We start from the raw sequence: 19,085 nt of genomic DNA, 5'->3' as shown, positions 1-19,085 counted from the left end.
TTATATTATAATAAACATCATGTAATACTTTTATGATGACAATGCTATTATAAAATATTTAATTTAAATTGCTTTGTAAATATATATGTCGAGCACAGCGGGAAAAAAATTTTACATATAAAAATGAAGGGTGAGTTGGTGGGTAGGTGAGTGTTTTTTTGTAACTTCGTGTGTTCTCGAAATTCCTTAGTACAATAATGTCACTGATGGTTTTAAATATTATTTTTCACGCACACAAATTGGTTGTTAATTTTTTCTATATTTGATACGACCTATTAATCGTTATGGAGTACAATTTTTTTAATGTACTCAATATTTGTGCTCAAACGATCTATCAATTTTTTTAATGTTTCAGTACTTTTCAAGAAATATTTTCACTAAACATTTATAAAAATTCAGATATAATTTCAAAAATAGTCGTAAACGGTTATCTTCCTGTATAATTCCCAGAGTATTAATATGTTTTATTTATTACACGACGAGAAAATCCGTCAACAGTCATTAATTCGTTATATACATATAACAGCTTGAACACGCAGTGTCCGTCTGACCCCGAACATTTTCCTTGGATAGTATTATTCTAGTTAAATTTAATATTTAATGCAAGTTGAATGGCAGTAAAGGAGTTACGAATTAAATTTCGATCGTTTTAATTTCATAATACATTACGTAGTTAATCCGGTAATATTAATGCCTTGAAACAATCATCATTTTATTATACCTTAACAAAAATGAATTATATTAAAATAAAAATGTCAAAAGATTTAAATGGTTCTTTTTAATAATAAATATCCTACATTACATTTGTGACTTAACCTTTTAACCGTGACAGTATAGTATCTATAGGTATACCATACACCTAATATAATGTACATTTAAATGGCAGCTGAATAAATTACTTAAAATATCAATATAAATTATATACTGTAGGTACCTACATCATATTACAATTTAGTTCTAAAAACTGCTTTTTCGGTGTTTTTTTTTTAACAGAGAATCACCGTCAAAGGCTATGTAGTATATATATTATGATATTATAATGACTTCATATTGTATGGTGAATTTCTAATTGTTGTGATCAGCATCGAATCCGTCCAATTTACTAAATTGTCTTATCCAATAAAATTAAACGCATTGTTTAATAGGACCTGAATATAGTAGGTGGATACATTTTTACATTTAACTAACTATTTGTGGTAATCTTTGATCCATTTAATATTAAGATAGAATTTCATAAGCCAAAGATCAAAAGAAAAAAGTTTGTAATTTTATCTTGGCCGAAATATGTATGAATGTCAATCGAGCTGTGTAACGTACAGTGTAAGAGATCTGGTTTTATGGAAATAGCTACCCTAAAATGAAACAAATTTACATCACACATTTGCTATAGATACAATATGAATAAAATCTTAGATATTTTACGAAGTCGACACTTTATCTCATCTCCAAAGTAAAATTTAAATTAAATCTAGAATTGTTTTTGTCACTCTGACACTCATAATCGTTCATTATTATTATTGCGTCAAACAATGCCAATCACCGAGCGTTGAAAACTCATGGACTAAACACAATAAATAATGATGAAGTGTTAAATTGTATACATTTGATTAAAAAACGCATTTACACACATTAACAACTCAAAAGAATAATAATTATGTACAACATTTTTAAGTATGCACATATTATATTACAAGCTAATTTGATTTTATAGTTTATACACGTATCAACATTTTGTGGAAACACTTTCTCAAAAATAAACATGATAATAATAATACTAGATACGATAGTGGTGTTCGCCTTAGCATACATTATTTTTATAGATAGGTAAGTCGATATTGTAAGACGGATTCCGACTTAGATTATTGCTGTAGTCTGTAGTTGACTGTTTCGTGCTAACAGTATCTACGTACACCGACACTGTGGGGAGGGTAGAAATCAGAGGATGTAAAAGTTCTATAGTGGTTAGAAAATTATCCCTAAATAATAACGCTATAATATAATACCGATAATTGGAAAAAGTGGAAAATTATAAAACAATTGGTCGGATAGAAAAAATTATTATATAAGATATTGTATCAAAAACAAGATGTCAAAATATTTAAATATTATAACAATATGTACTTATTGTGTAAGACATTTTTTAAATTATATTTTTGCTCTTTGTACTAAATGGCACTTGAGAGCTGTTCTATTTTCAATCTTAAAAGTTTAGTAATATAGTGAGTACCACGCTCGCCAATAATGTATTTACGAGACAGCAATAAGTTACAGCATTCAATGAAAAATTCCTCTTAACACAGTTCAATTTAAAAGAAAAGTATTTAAAACATTTTTATTAAATATTAATTAAACTTTAAAAAATAATTGACTTGAACTTACTATTTAGTTATGCTATATTTTCTTATAAGTCTCACTTAGTTATTATTTTAGTTTAAATGTACCATATTTTAAGTTCTTAACTATGGTTTGAACAATTTTACAAACTCTAATTTATTCATATAAATATGAAGAATAAAAACCAATTATATTTAACATGGGTTGAAAAAAAAATAATCAAATGTTATACATCCGCTTATAATAGTGTAAAAAATGTATTTAGCTGATTAGGGTCGATGAACAAATTCCTGTAAAACGGTTACAAGCAGAAAAATAATAGTTTGTATAATTTTTCACTAACATTTTTAATTCGTGAGGGATTATGGGACTTGATTCAATGTAACATTTTGTATTAAAATCGATTTTAAAGCATTACAAGAAATATTGATGTTAAAAATCAATTTACATTCAAAAATATTTTAATTCAATCCCTTAAATAAACTAACTAAGGTGTTTAATTATTCGTAAAATAGGGCGAATTTATATTTACATGGACTGAATAATAAAAACGAAATAATAAGAAAGAAACCCAATAAACTCAATAAAAATGAACTCCTCTAAAAGGTTGATGTTAAAAGATTTTTTTTTTTAAGTGTACTTGAATACAAACACTCACTGTAAATTGAAAAATGTTGATTTTTAGTATACACATTGTTGTTAATAGGTAGAATTTTAAATATTTTATAAAGACAAAATAAATTCTATTTTATAAGAATAGAATAAATTTAACAAAAAAAAGTAAAGTACAATATTCATATTATGTGAGTTTTAAAAATTGATTCTACGATTGTATTATCATGAAACATACCTAATATATCATTCATGAGTACAATTTTAGGGTAGCTTATAAAAAATTAAATAAAAGCTAGTTGCGTTAAAGGAAAAAGGACTTGATTTTAATTATGATAAGTTTTAAACCAGAATTAAATATTCAGTGTTTTTATTTATAAATAATATTTTTTTAAATATTATAACTTTAAAACAAAAACTTAATATTTATCTTCATATCCTAGAACTATTATTAACAAAACACAAATCAAAAAAGTTTAAGATAACTAATTAATGTAGGTCAACATTATTTCGATAGGTATCTGTTTTCATTATTACTAATCGAGTTTTATAAAACGTACAGGTAATACTCTCGTGCATTCTATTCGTTAAATTATATATTAATCGTTTAAATAATAAACTTAAACTAAGGTATGAATAAATAAATACAATGTATATAATATGATATTTTTATATGTATGTAAATTAAAAATGTTTTTGTATTATTGTATTTTCAGGAAATAGCGGCAATATTAATCAATTTTGAAAGACATAGCGAATGGCAGTCAAAAGAAGTAAAAATAAGGTAAGACTTCTACATAGTTATTATTTATGGCTTATGCCAATAGCATAATTTTAAATACTACTTAGTGTACATTATAAATTTATAACACATCGTCATATCCTATAACAAATTATTAGGTATTAATTATTATAATAAAAATGGTACCTATATCGTAATTCGTAATGGATATAATGTTGAATTTAATTTGCTTAAAGTTTATCAACTCAGACATACCGATTAAATTCTCATGTCTTCTGCAGTACAGAAGTTTGGCTCTCAAAATTAACTGATATAATCAGAGAAAAAAATAAAAAATAAAAAATAATTTTACAAATATTGTCGTACATTATGAACTTCTGCCAACGTCCTACTTATTGTTGTATTATTCGTATCAAAATAACAAAACCGTTTTAGTAGGTATTCTAACAATATCACGTAAAACACCCTATTTACAAACTATTATACAATTTAAAGACGTAAGTACTTAGTTCAGATCGATAGTGTACTAAGGCTTCCAACTTTTTTTTTATTATAACAATATAATATAATAGAACAAAGTACCTACCAACATTTATATTTGAATGCATTTCAAACGTTTGCATATTATGTAATTTTAGATTTGAGGTTAACGGTTCGTTTAATCTTTAATCGACTAATTCCTAATAATTACAGTGTAAAGTTGAAGTATTAATAATTACAGAAGCCCCATTAAATATATTTTAATCGTATATTATATTAATGAATTGTGTAATTTTTTATTAATTTCAACTAGATAATATTGTTTTGTAATGAAATACCTGGCAATATATTGTTATAGGCACTCCCCTATCTTATACCTATATATTCGGTGGTGTTTTATGCAGTACAGTTTTTTTTTTCTGTGATCATTTTTATTTTGGTTTCTTGCTAACTTATTGGTTATTTAAAAACAAATAATGGACAACATGACAGGATATTTTACTAAATTTTGACGTGCCATTTGTCCAAGTATTTGTTAAAGTAAATTATTATTATATATATTTTTTAAATTAAACACTAGGCATATATATATATATGACTGTTTGTTAAAATATGCGTTAAAGGCTTGCATGCAAGAGAAACCGTGTGTAATCTAGAACCCTAAGGATATTTTTGCGAATCTGGCCAAAAAAAAATAACAATAATAATAAAATATTTTTCAGGATGCGCTTTCGCCATTATTCCGCCAACTGAAAATATTTTATTATATGTGGTGTACATAAATCACTTTGTCGGGACTGTCCTTTGTGGATGACAATGTTAGAGTGTGCGTTTGTGTATATGTATATGTACACGTGCGCTTGCAATTTACATCCGTCCAGCACGGCAGCACGAGTACTTTTTAAAACTTTTTCTAAAGCTCTCTTCCGAATTCAAGTTAAATGTTTCAGCAGCTTTTTAAATAAAAAAAAAAAAAAAAACATTTAAAAGTCACGTCTAAGCGGAACAGTTTGTATTTGTGCATTTTCTTATCAACTGACATATCAAATTACTTAGGCAATAACTATTTGTATATTAGGTTAACCTATCTGTTATAGTCATGTCTCTGATGTTACAAAGTTAAGCTATACAACTAAAAAAGACGCATAGTAAATTGTGTGTTTAGATTTGATTTTTAAAATGTTATTTTAAGATAATATGTGCTCCAAACCTTTCATGCACCATTATATAAATCAATAACTATAGGTAACGCGGTGCTATTAATGTGACTAATGTTGGTACTGTTGACTGATGATTAATGGCCATCAACAGTCAACTAATTAGTTATTCAATAGTTGTTGACTTGACTATTATACCTACCTATGTATTTACTATTTATCCAACTGACCGATGGGATTATTAGAATGCGTTGTATAGGTTACTGACCAACTCAAATAAATTAGACATAGATTAATTGTTAAAATAAATCAAATTGCAATTAATTATTTTGTTTTGATATTTGTCGTTGCCATTAATTTATATTTGAATAATAATAATTCAATCGTCCATATCAAATAATAATTAAGTACTTATCAACACGAGTAAAATGTTCTATATATTTAACAGTCTGGTCTCTGTTGCAATAAGATGAGATAAGATAAGATATTATAGGATATCTTTTTTTGCAGATGTGTATTAGCTGTAATAAAACAATTCTTCTTACTATGCTTAAAGATGAAAATAAATATAATAATTTTTCAGACACTTAAATACCATCATTTTTCACTTATATAATATTTCTATTTCAATATGTCATGAATTCTTAAACAAATTTTACTTATAAAACAATTTTTTAATCTAACATAAGCTACTTTTAGAGACATTTCATACAATAAATATCAGCATATACATACTGTTTTACTAAATCAAACAAACAAAAAAAATGTATTAAAATAAGTTCCTTTGGCAGTTATCAATGTTTTTATTCATTCCAAAATTATTTAGAGTGGGATCCTTTTTTTCATTGTTGTGAATGCACTGATTGTCTATGCTTTTTAGTGAGTCCATTGAAGTTGTAACTCAGTATTTACCGACAGATTAAAAAAAAAATATACCTAAGAAGCAAACTTCATTTTTTTTTTAATTTAGGTAAATGTTGAGTTCTTACAAAATAACATTCAATATATTCTGCAGTTTGAAAATAATTTTTTCACCGATAGAAAGTTTTAATTAAGTTACTTTTAGTTTGGTCCCATATTTAAATTCTTAAGTTATAGAATCCTGATATATAAAGATACACAATTAGTAGTCAAATTAGTATAAATAAAATAATACAAAATATAATATATAATAAACAGTATTTTATTCAATTTTTAATTAAGTTGTGATTAACATGTGTGCATAAATATATGTAAAAAAAATAGTACGTAACACCATAATAACTATCATCTAATTACTTTAGTTAAAATAAAGTAACAAAATTCTATAACAATACATATTATCATTGATATTATTAATTATTCTGAACAGAATCAATTAGACTATTTATTATCCTATAGTATTTTTTTTTGTAGAGCTAACTAATTACAACAAAATAACTAAAATTGTTATTATTTGGTTACATATCCAATTCATCAACGTTTAAACTTAAAATGTTTTGAAATCGTGATTTTACTCATCCAAGTTTGTCGATGTTTAAACTTCAGATGATCGTACAAATATTTGTGGAATAACGCTATACTTTTTTTTATAATTTTAGTAAGCAAACCGTATATTGAACCTTGTGTTAATATAACCTACGATATTAATATTAAACATTTTTAATAACAAAATTAAAAATTAAAACATATTGCAAAATTAAAACATTCGTCTGTCCGTTAAAAATCGAAAATACTAAAATTAAATTTCAATACTTAAAAAGTGAATAAAAATCAATAACACCAAGCACGCAAAATATATAATAGGTCCATCAGCGATCCCAGTTTAAAAATTCTTATGTTTACCCGTTTTAGCATCGTTTGTGAAGAATGTGTACCAACTAGGGCTGGCGGGATTTCAAATGTTGACACCGGTATCTGTTTTTCGTTTACGACCCGTATCTGCGGTATTTTCGGTGCATTTAGTGAAGTTTTCCCAACACGGAAAAATGTAACGTCTATTTAAAAATTATGTTTATAATAATTATTTATTTTGTAATAAATACATCGAAAAATATTTCATAATGCCGTTGGGGAATTTATTCAAAAAATGCATAACAATATTACCAGTGTCAAACGGGAATTCTAAAAATAGTTGTTTTTGTTCTGAGTAATATGATATCAGATAAAATAAAACTGACTAAATTATGATCGCCTACCTACATAAATTCTAAATGTAGATGGTATTTTCGGTAATTTCGGCGACAACAGTAACTGGAAATACAACCAGCCCTAGCACCAAGTCCCATCGTCCATGCCTAACTACTTATCGAAAAAATTAGTCTTCCGTTTTAATAGCACTTCCCCATAGTTTTCGGTCAGTGTTAATGCAAAAATTATTTCAAAGTCTAAGACCTGGCGGCCAGCAGATGGTAAAATCATCGTTACAAAGGTATCGACCGAAGACGCGTGCTGATGCTCCGGCACTCGAGCATTGAAATATTTTTTTTCCTCAAATAGTACATGACGTTCCATGATATTTAACTTTTATATTACTGGGAAACCGTTGGGTTTTTGAGACATGTCAAAAAAACTGTGCGCGCCAATACATTATACGCAAAACATTTGAAATAGGCATTATTTTGATATATAACCTTACATTAGGTTAATGTACCCTGTAGTTAACTTATTAGTGGGTTTTCCTCGCAATGATAACACGAAGGGACGACAATAATATAATAACGCATTGTTGTAACTAAATAATATAAAAATATGTACCCAAATAATGTGTGTGAAGTAATACGGTACACTAAACCGTATCCCATTGTTATAGCTATTACTGGCCGATCCAATATATCGATCGTCAATAACCTAGCCATCACTACCTGTATACGAGGCGGCGGTAACTATAGAAATACCGGAAACTCGCATTGTTTCATACATTTATCGCGATGGCTTCGAACAGATCATACTTTTGTACTTGTCAGTTTAACTTAACGTCGAATGTAACGCGTCCATGTCGAAGAATAATTTTCGTAATAATATACCGTTTGAAGAGCAGACATTTGCGAGCATCTCCACACACTCGTCATTACCTCACCCGCGTTATAACAGCGTGTCGGCGGCGGAGACGACTGATAGGCGGCAAAAAACAGAAAAAAAACCGGAACCGGAACCGCGACGGCACAGCAGTATAGTCGGCGGCAGTGGTGAATCGACCGCCGAAATCGCTCGGATGGGTGCGGCGGATTTTGGAGCGGTGGCGACGATGACCAACGAACAGGTCGGCGCGGTGGGCGACGAGTTCGCGCTCGCTTATTACGCTGCGAGAGTTCTACGGCTCTCGGTCCGAACACCTGTTCCTGTTCCGCGGACGCCCGCATATCGCGGCGCACGGCCCAAACGAAGTGCAGCAGTTCGCCGTCCGAATGGGGTACGACCGGTACCGGGTGTGCGTCAAGTCCGTGGACTCGATCCGGGTCCGAGCGAACCGGTTCGTCGTTTTGGTCGTCGCCAAGATGATGTGTCCGTGGGGAAGAGCACCGGAAGGACGGAAGTTCGTCCAGTCGACGGTGGTCGGGTGGCGCGCGCCGAGCAAGTTTTCCGTCGCCTGCACGGTGTTCATGTTCGACGACGCGATATCCGGTCCGGACAGTCTCGAAGAAAACACTACCTGCAACGAACATTACGATTACTGCAAGCCGAAATCAAGGTCACCGTCGCATTGCCACTTCCGGTCCAGAAGCGACGCGCATTGCCGCCCGCCAGTGACAATGCCGGTTGTGTGAGCGTGGCCAGACTGCCGAAAAGCTTCTGCGTCGAAGACTTGCGGACTGAGTTCAGTCGGTTCGGCCATTTGATCGGAGCCGACATAATGCTGGGTGCCAAGACAAGTCGGTGAAATACCGTCACGGCATCGTATGGTACGATCTTTTCGTGACGGCGAATGCTGTCGTCCAGTTCGGTACGGTCACACTGGCCAGCGGTGACGTGGTGGCCGTCGAGAAAATTGTCGCTCAAAATTGTCGCTCAAACCATTTACCGCTGGACACAGTTTGTCCGCCTTGAACCAACTATACCATCATCTCGCGGTGTTTGCTGCCGTCGTCGTTGTCGTCGTTTGTGACATTGTGTAGCTGTTTAACGACATAAAGTATTGTACAGCGTATGATGTGTTTGTCGTCGGCAAACATCAATTGTTTAAGTTCTCACATTATATTGCTTTCTTGATGATACTTATTTCTGTCAAAATTAAATAAATCATATAATAATACTATAGGTACTTCAATTATAAATGTCCTTCAGTACTATATTAGACCACTGAGTGGGTTAAACATTATTATCTAACCTACTTATTTAATATTATTTTGACCGACGAGATTTCAAGGTGTTTCATAATGAAATATAATATTTACATAAATTATTCGTTATTAATTAAGCATAATATGACATTCTTAGGCGGAAGCCGGGCCATAGTCAAGCCACAATATGAAGCTTTTTTCCAAAAAGGTTAATGTACCACTACACATTTCTGTTAGGTGAGGTTGGGGAATTGGGCCACACTGCTGTCTCTTACGATTTGTTCATTATTCAATTAGATAATTTCAGTGTCACTGATACAAGTTATTATTACGTTAAAATGTATAACATAATATGCTAAATAATAATAACAACTGGAAAATATCAAAAACGAATTCAAACACTGTTGTGTATCACCTCAAACTCGCCACTAGAATGAGTATAATATATAGGTACGATATTGTCCCTCTCTGCAGTATACACTGTACGTCTACTGAATATGTGTTTTTTACAATATTCACTGTGTACGCAGCCTTTAAGTTGTTGTGAACCTTATCTAAAGGTAATAAATTATTCGGCATTATAATATAATATGATATCGAATTATCGGTGGCGTCAACAATATGGCTATCGGTGTCGTCGTTTGTAAAGATATCAGCCCAACAAACAAATATTGTGTATTAATATTATAAAGATATACAACTGCTATGAGTGTGTCACGAACATTTGACGTAATATATTTCAATGCGATGTTATTGTGATACAAATCCTCTGGGCCACGACACCCTAATACCCCGTTTCCGTACATCACGTATGAAATGGATAAAACTGTTTGTAATTTTCTACTAAAGCTTATCATAAAACACCGTGTAGTTGGTGATAAATAACGACGATACACGTTTAGTGTTTAACTAACGTTAAATTGTTTCACTGCCCACCTTACGAGATGCCGTATTTTAAACTATAAGTATAGGTAGATAAAACCTTGTGGCGTTAAATTAAAATTTATTAACAATAATGTTCGTACATTCGATGTGAAAACTTTTTACACATCAGTATTTAATGTCCTATAATCGATTTGCCTTTTTTCGATAATTTTGATTTCCGAGAGCATTGACTTTGTTCGTTTAAATTTGATTAAATTTACTTAAAAAAAAAAACAATTATTTTCAAATATGTTTTTTTAAGATAACGTTTATTTTATAAAAAGTCTCATTGGTATTATGCTCTAATATATTGCTATAAAAACTAATATACCTAGTCATACATAAGATATTAATATAGAACCAAAATCATTATTTTCTACTGTCACATTTTTTTAGATATGTCAATACAGTCATTGCAAATTATGGTGCAAACAAAACATAAAAGGTTTTAATTTCTAATTTGAATAAAAAAAAAATATATTTAATTTATGAACGTCACGAAAGTCACAGATAAGAAAGGGTAGGTACGCTCCTAATTAAATTATTTTATAGTTTGGTATGCTTTAATAATGTATTATTAAATTTTTTTTTATTAATTTGACTTACCAAGTCGTAAAATAAAATAAACATTCTGGAATTGTATTATGGGCGTGACACAAGATTGTTTTTTTCTACATAATATTTACATAATTAGGTACTTCATATTTTAATTTGTAATAATATATAAGGATGCTCTATTTGAGTGTTTCTATGACTTTTTAAATTATTTTATTAAAGATTCTTATTACTTACCTTACTTATAATAATGAATTCACTCGTATTTCCACACTATTGTTAGTAATTAGCCAAGTTAAGTTGTTAAAATAAATAATAAATACCCATAACTCTTAAGTCATAATCGATTACTCATATATAAGATAATTTAAGTCCATATCGATGAAATTAAAGAGTTTTGTATTATTTTTAAAACCTATTACTATTTACCTAATTTCATATATTTTTGAACAGCTAGAAAATAACAATACAAACTTGAAACACATTTTACAACGTTGTTTTTCGGTCAACGCTTGCATTGAACTATATTAAAAAATAAAAATAAATTCATATGTATATATAGGTATTAATACTACCATTAATATAGTAAAATATATAAATATATTTTTTAAAGTATCTACAAAATACATCTAACTTTTGATGTATCTAATATTCAAACCTAACCATCTCAATTCTATAAATAAATATATTGATACTTCAAGTTTTTCAGTACACATTTTTAGTATATAGTTTTCAACGGAAATAAAGTCCAGTAATTAATAATATTATAATGTGTTTCATTATGATTTTCTTACTCACGTTTTATTGATAAATAATTAAACATAATTCTATCATGTGAACAATATTATTAAACTATGCATTAGACATTTGACGATTTAAAAAAAAGAAATTAGATACTTGGTTATATTTACACACATTCGATAATATAATATCGTCCATAATATTTAATTTTTGTAATTTAAAAAAATTGTATACTTCTTTTTTTCATAATAAAACTATTGTTTATGAATAAATTAAGTATTTTATTTTACATAATTGTAATACTTTGTTCAGTTTCAATACACGGTAAAAACATTTCTTTAATACCTTAGCTGCGATTATATTTTATAACCATTGAGTTCTTGAGTAGAATACAATTTGGATTTAAAAAAAATTCTTAAATATTTACGTTTGACTTTCGAGTACGAATAAAATTATACGTATTAAGGTGACGTAGAAAAAAGACGAATTTACAGTTTAATCGTAATACTCTAACAAAGTTATATAGAGCATTGAATAACAAGGTACATGCGATGACGGCTCTTTTCGTGTCATCCTTCATTGTGAAACTATAATATTGGTGTCATCCACAGTAAACTTGTTAAATAATCATTTGAATGGATTAATGCAGATAATATGATTGTCGTTTAACATATTTTGCAATTCAACTTATAAACAATTATCAATTGAAAATGAATACATTTGCTGAATATTTAATTAATACAAGATGCTTTATTTTATGTTATTGGTTGATTATCATTATAATATGATGGACAAATATAATTTTAATTCTACTGAAATTATATTAGGCAAAAAAAGTTTTATTCCGTATTATTCTATCAGTCACTAGAAAACCCTATAATATGACCTCCAATTGGTCTTGGGGGGTAAAAATGAAATTAAATGTTTAGGTATAACATTTAAAAAATGTATGTATAAATATATATGACTGGCTATTCTATTGACAAAGTAAACAAGTATATTAAAATAAATATACCTATTAAACTCATAAATTTTTTTTAAATTTTAAAATTTAAACGTAATAATTAACACAATAATGCTTCACGATGTCATAAAAACTTTCATAATATCAATCGCCGTCGTAGGCTGGATATTTTTTATATTGTGTACTGTCATTTTTATACGCTGGACAAGATTCGTGCACAGAAATCCAAATGCTCAGGATATAATAAATCAAATAATTATACGAGTGATTTTTGTAGACTAACTAAAAATAAAATAAATGTATTAAAAACGAGAGAACTGAAAACTCCGAAACTGGAAATGGAATTTACAAGTAGGTATCACAGGACACTAAAGAAAAAATAGTTTGACCTGCACAGAACATTGGATAATACATAATTTCACATTAAATACCGATGCAATCATACTATAAATTAAACTTAACACATTATTTCCACTGTGTAAGCAATAAGATAACATAAATTTCATGTAATAAAAATTTATTTTTACTTTTTTGTTTTTGTTTAGTTTGGTTGGAGTGATTAATAACAAGGATTAGGAGTTCATTGAATTTTCGTTCTTATAATAATAATTTTAAAAATTTTAGTTTAAGATCTCAATAAAGAATAATAATTAATTATTGTCAACTGTCAAGTAGTTCAATTTTATATTCCTTAAAATGTATACTGTTAAATTTATTTTATACTATGTAAAACTATAAAAAAGTGAATTTATTCAAAGTTATTTTAAAATCACGAGACGATGTTTTTCAAGAAATACTTTTTAGCACTGTAAAGTTCTTAATTTGAAATTAAACCGATTGTAAATTATACTATTACATCCATACAAATAGAGAACAGGTTTTTAAATTATGTTACAACTAAATAATAATGACATGAATGAGTTAAGATAAACACTCTGTTTATCAGTTGATGATATATTACCCAATGACCTTATTTTCAATGTTTATAATAACTTAGTTAGGTATAGGTATTAAATGGTATAAATATTATATTTTTAATGATCAAATTGTGTATGATAAAAAATCAGCCACATCACCCACTGTCAAAATTATTTGACCACCACTGCTGCAAAGCCTTACTTGTTTGGACTAGGGGGGGCTGTATTTCCGGCCCCCCCACATAATTAAGCGCTCCATTTATAACTTTGATACAGTCATAAACGTATTATTGATAGCAATCTGCATTAAATAATTATCTATAGTCTTATGGTATAATTGATTTATAATCTTAAAAATAAATTGAATATAAAAAAACGATAGAGTGAAAAAAATTGAATTTGTATAGGTAATTATTATATAGTAATCTATATTACTAATAATTTAAGTCTAGAGGGCTCACCAAGAAATTAGCTCCGGGTCCCAAAATCTGTAAGTAGGGCTCTGCACTGCTGCTTATGTATACTGCATATTATACTCCTTATAAGTGCGTAGTGCCTTTTTAAAACTTTTACTGTGGTCTTGGAAAATTTTCAAAAACTATAAAAGTATTAATAATGTTAATATAATTATCACTCTTATATTAGTTTATTAAACACTATAATATTATTAATAGGGCTCGGAAGTTGTTGCATTTGCATGTTTTTTTTGGATCGTTAGATTTATTGCTAAGTGAGCTAGAAATTCATTCTAAGAAACTACGAAAAACATATCAAAAGTTTATACTGCATATTTTTGCATATTTAATGATTTTTAGAGTTTAGAGCATATTTCTTAATTTTACATTTTTTTAGAGTATATTTTATAAATTATAATATATGAAGATTAGTAAATAAAATAATAAATAGGTTTATATTGAAAGAATTTATTAGATATTCCTGTATCGTATTTTTTAAATTTCCATTCGACATCAAAAACAATGTTTTTCTTCTATATAATGTATAAATATTTATGAATTATAACTACAGCTTGCTTTATCTAAAATGGAATATTATATAAATAGAAAATAAATAGAAAATAGAAACAGCTGCAATAAAAATATGATGATTTTCTATAAATACTTATCTAGGGAAATAATTCAATGTTTATTGTTGATGGGCTGATGGGATTAATAGACCTACTGCCGAGATATTATTGTCAGTTCCGACTTATACGTATTTATTTTATTCAAAGAACATTTTGGAGGCATTTTTATACAATTTTGTTGTTGTTTAAATTATGATTAAAAATTAAAAATTAAAAACCAAAATTATTTTTATTACTTTGCTTTTTCCATATTTATAATTTTATAAAATATTTCTGCAAATGAAAATTTTGTGTCAAAAAATAAAATATAAGTGCATATTTTTAGAGCATATTTGTACTTTTTTAAGCGCATTAATTTCCGAGCCCTAATTATTAATATCTAAATCATTAGTATTATTATTATTTATTCCTGGTAGCATGTTAATGTTTTTTGAGTCTGACTAATTTGCATGTTTTTAGTTCAAACGCCATAAGGAAATCATGTGGTTTGAACACTGCGATGAATATTCTAAAACATAATAATTGATTGCATCATCTTTAATAAACATTTTATAATAATAAATCTGTTTAATTAGGTGCTTAAATTGCTAGTTAACAGTTTAGTAATATGGCCATTTACTGAAAACACTTTCGTAATGACGTTCATTGATGCCTAATGACACTGAAACGTTAACTCTGTGACGGACTAGAATATTTCAAAAACCGTGGTTAAGATGGTGGCGCTTTCGATGTACTTTAGCGAAGATCTAGACATTGTATTCAATGTATAACTTTATAAATCTGTAACGACGAATTCAAACATGTCATATTACATGCACTCATCGGTAACTAGGTAGAGTAAAAAAAAAAAGCATCCGGATGATCTCGAACCGGAGGTTTTCTTTAATGACTTTCAAGGCTACGTGTTCGTTTTTTTAGTTCTACACTCCGTGAATAACTAACAGCAGAGTGTTGTTGACTTGTTTTTCAAAACAGTGCGAAAAAAAAACTTTCATTTTAAAGTTTGCAAATGAAGTTGATGTTTTCGTAGCCTTTCTCCCGCGATTGAAAAGTTTTCGAATAAACGAGGAATAAATAATTAAATTGTCACCCGTCAAGAAGCTACTCGAGAGAGCACTATAACGGCGATTCAGAAGCAAAGATCATTTACGAAAACCTCTGGTGCTTGTTTTTTTTTTTATACCCTTAAAGAACACCAGAAACATTTTAAGTGCCAGTAATTTAGAGGGAGAAAGAGAGGAAATCAACGTCTCTTTGAAAAAGTTGTACGAATTCAAGTCGATTTTTTTTTAATCTGCATACCTAAGGATGTAACTATTTAAAAAACAAAAAAAATTTAGGAAGTTTCCAAATATTATTTAATTATGAATGGTCCTTCAACTATAAATAACATATTTTTAAATACATTAGGATTTCTGTATAAAATCTATAACTATTTACTTATTATTATTTGTTAGGCTTTTGTTGATACAGTTTTTCATAATCAATCTGATAATATTATAATAGGAATAGAGAAATAAAAATGAATATTTTTGTAACGGAAAAAATACATACATCAATAAATTTAATTGTTGCAGACACCCACAAATATAGTTCAGCCGGTTTATCATAATATATTATTATTATAATCAACTGTATGACAATTTGTTTTTTGATTTATTATACATTTGAAAAATGGCTAATAAATGACTACATTAGTTCTATCCTGCACGGGAAAAATTATTTTTGAATTAATTATAGATTGGATCTTGACCACATTTTTATGTTTTATTGTTCATTTTTATTTTTTAACCACATTATTTCAACATTATCATGTGATTAGTTGAGATTAGAAAAGTGTTTGCTCACGTATTATTAAAAGTGTTTATGTTTAATTTAAAAACAATGTATTTTGCAATGTAATTATTAAAAACTTTCCGTCCTACATAATACGGTTTAGAATTTTATAAATCTAGGTCATGTATTATTTTATTGATGCTACAAAATAATTAGTTACTAAGCCATTACTTATTCTATTTGAACACTGCTTCGTAAAAATAAAGAGTGAATATATTCTATCTATTTAACTATAACATTATTTTGCTTTTTATGAAAAAAAAAATATTGCATTTCTGACTACGGATAAAAACTTTAATCTTTTATCAATAGCTAATAACTAGGTATTTCGTTCAATGATGTTTCACTACTAGCTATTTTAAATAAATATATGAAGTTTCAAATATTTCCATCCTTAATATATTTGTAATGTTTTATCTCATTTCAATTCAACATTAAAATTGAGTTTTTTACATTTGGTGAATTTTCATTCGGGTGACTTATCTGTGCTATCTATTGCTGATTTACCTTTTGGCGTTTTGAAGACTTTCTATTATTTTGACATCTGTCCCTACATTTATCATTTTATATTCAGGGGCTGAGCGATGAATCTTTAATTGTTTTATATCAATAATTTAATATTATTATATATTTTAAAACGCACGGTAATTAAATGATTGTATTGGTCTTGTGTTACCAACATTTCTAATGAAAGTAATTTAACATTGGTAATTAATATATATATATTTAATTGTGTTTTAACTGCTCAATACAACCCTGCATTTTAAAAGATTATAACAGTGCTCTTAGGTATCCATTTAGACAATTTGATCAAACCATATAATATAATGTATTTTATTGTATTTTAAAATGTTATTAAAAAAAATGATCTATAACTATAGGTGTCTACAACATAAATTAAATATCATTAAAAATGCATTGACCAAATGTTCAAAATTAAAACTGATTTTCAGTTATAAAATCAAAAATTTCAATTCAAAATTATAAAAATGTTTCAAAAAATGTAGAAAGAAGCAGATAGTTTGCTAAAATAAGGCGTAACAATTTAATAACTTTAATTATTATTTTCTTTTTCCTAAGCTACTGGTGTTCGAAAAAATTTATTTAAATTTCAATACGTCTAATATTATTTATTTTTAATATAATTAAACTACTAATTATAATTACTTATACAATAAGCCAATAAATTACATGTATATAAAATTACACATATTACATGTACTATTGAATATTGATACTAAATATTGTACTTATTGTTTATATAGAAATAATACTTCTAATTTATTTTTTAACCAACTTAACTGCTGAATATTAAGTCTTGATTGAGTATATTTAACAACTGATACTATATTTTTAGGCCCAAGAGTGGTTCAATGTTATTGTACAGCAGGAAGAAAGTGCGGTACAGGCGTGATGGATATTGTTGGAAAAAAAGAAAAGACGGCAAGACTACTCGTGAAGACCACATGAAGTTGAAAGTCCAAGGAACTGAGGTCAGTGCAATATTTTATATACCATTCCTATATTACAATGATTTTTACAAATAAAAACTTAATCCAAATTAATACATATTATTATCACTGCTAGAAATATTCGACTTAAAGATAAAATAACGGTAATCCTCCTCGAACTGATAATATTCGATATTAAGTTGGGTGTAAATGTGTAAACGTTTCATAATAAAGGAGCGGATGGAAAAAATATATACACACACATTGGGTTTACCACGAATCTCGAATTATTGAATAATGCATATTGTATTTAAGTGTATATATAGCAACACAATTGAGTGAATTTATTTGCTCTTTCAGGTTTCTACTTATAGAATTGTAAAGACATTGAGATTCTACTGTTTATTCTATTCGTTCCTCTATATAGTATATCATTATAGTTTATACTATATACCTTACCTAAATATGTAAGAAATCAATAATATCGATACAAGACGATTTTTTTTTATTTAGAAATACGCCTCAACTGCCAGGGTTTTTGGCGTTTAAGATATACATGTTACAGTTTAATTATAATTTACTTAATGATATTAGAGCATAAAGAAGAAAAAAAAAAGTATATAAGATAATTATATGATACAAATAAATATATAATAATATGAATTGTATGTGGTATGTTAGAATTTGTGTTATAACAAGACGATTTTATTTGTATAAATAAAATAATAAAATGCATACATTAAAATTCACTGGATTAGAAATGTATTTTTTTGTGTACAAGTATGTCTCAACGATGATATGAAATTCACTAGTTTTTCAACCACAATAAGTTTTAATGACCGTCTTAAAGTTTCGTGATATTCACCTTTACGCGAACAATAAACTTTTGATTGTGTATATTATATAAATAAATGCCACTTTTACCGGTGTCTCGAGATATTTATTTTAAATCTATACACACAAAATACATGTGTTATATAACGAGAAAAAAAAGTATATAGTAGCTATAATATTAGTTACACTATATAA

The 19,085-nt window shown here is 28.0% G+C and overlaps 1 protein-coding gene across 6 annotated transcripts in view; it reads left to right on the top strand.

The window, feature by feature from the left end:
- The window catches only part of LOC111036355 (calmodulin-binding transcription activator 1), a 114,435-nt gene that overhangs the window by 62,877 nt on the left and 32,473 nt on the right, over positions 1–19,085 (top strand). For all 6 annotated transcript variants that reach the window (XM_022318353.1, XM_022318357.1, XM_022318354.1 and 3 more), the window contains exons 4-5: positions 3,663–3,730; positions 17,963–18,098. In XM_022318353.1, the coding sequence (XP_022174045.1) occupies positions 3,663–3,730; positions 17,963–18,098 (204 nt within the window). The remainder of the gene's footprint in view (positions 1–3,662; positions 3,731–17,962; positions 18,099–19,085) is intronic.

This window comes from Myzus persicae, unplaced genomic scaffold (assembly GCF_001856785.1).
Source record: "Myzus persicae strain clone G006 unplaced genomic scaffold, MPER_G0061.0, whole genome shotgun sequence".
Lineage (NCBI taxonomy): Eukaryota > Metazoa > Arthropoda > Insecta > Hemiptera > Aphididae > Myzus > Myzus persicae.
This window is presented reverse-complemented; position numbering and strand designations above follow the sequence as displayed.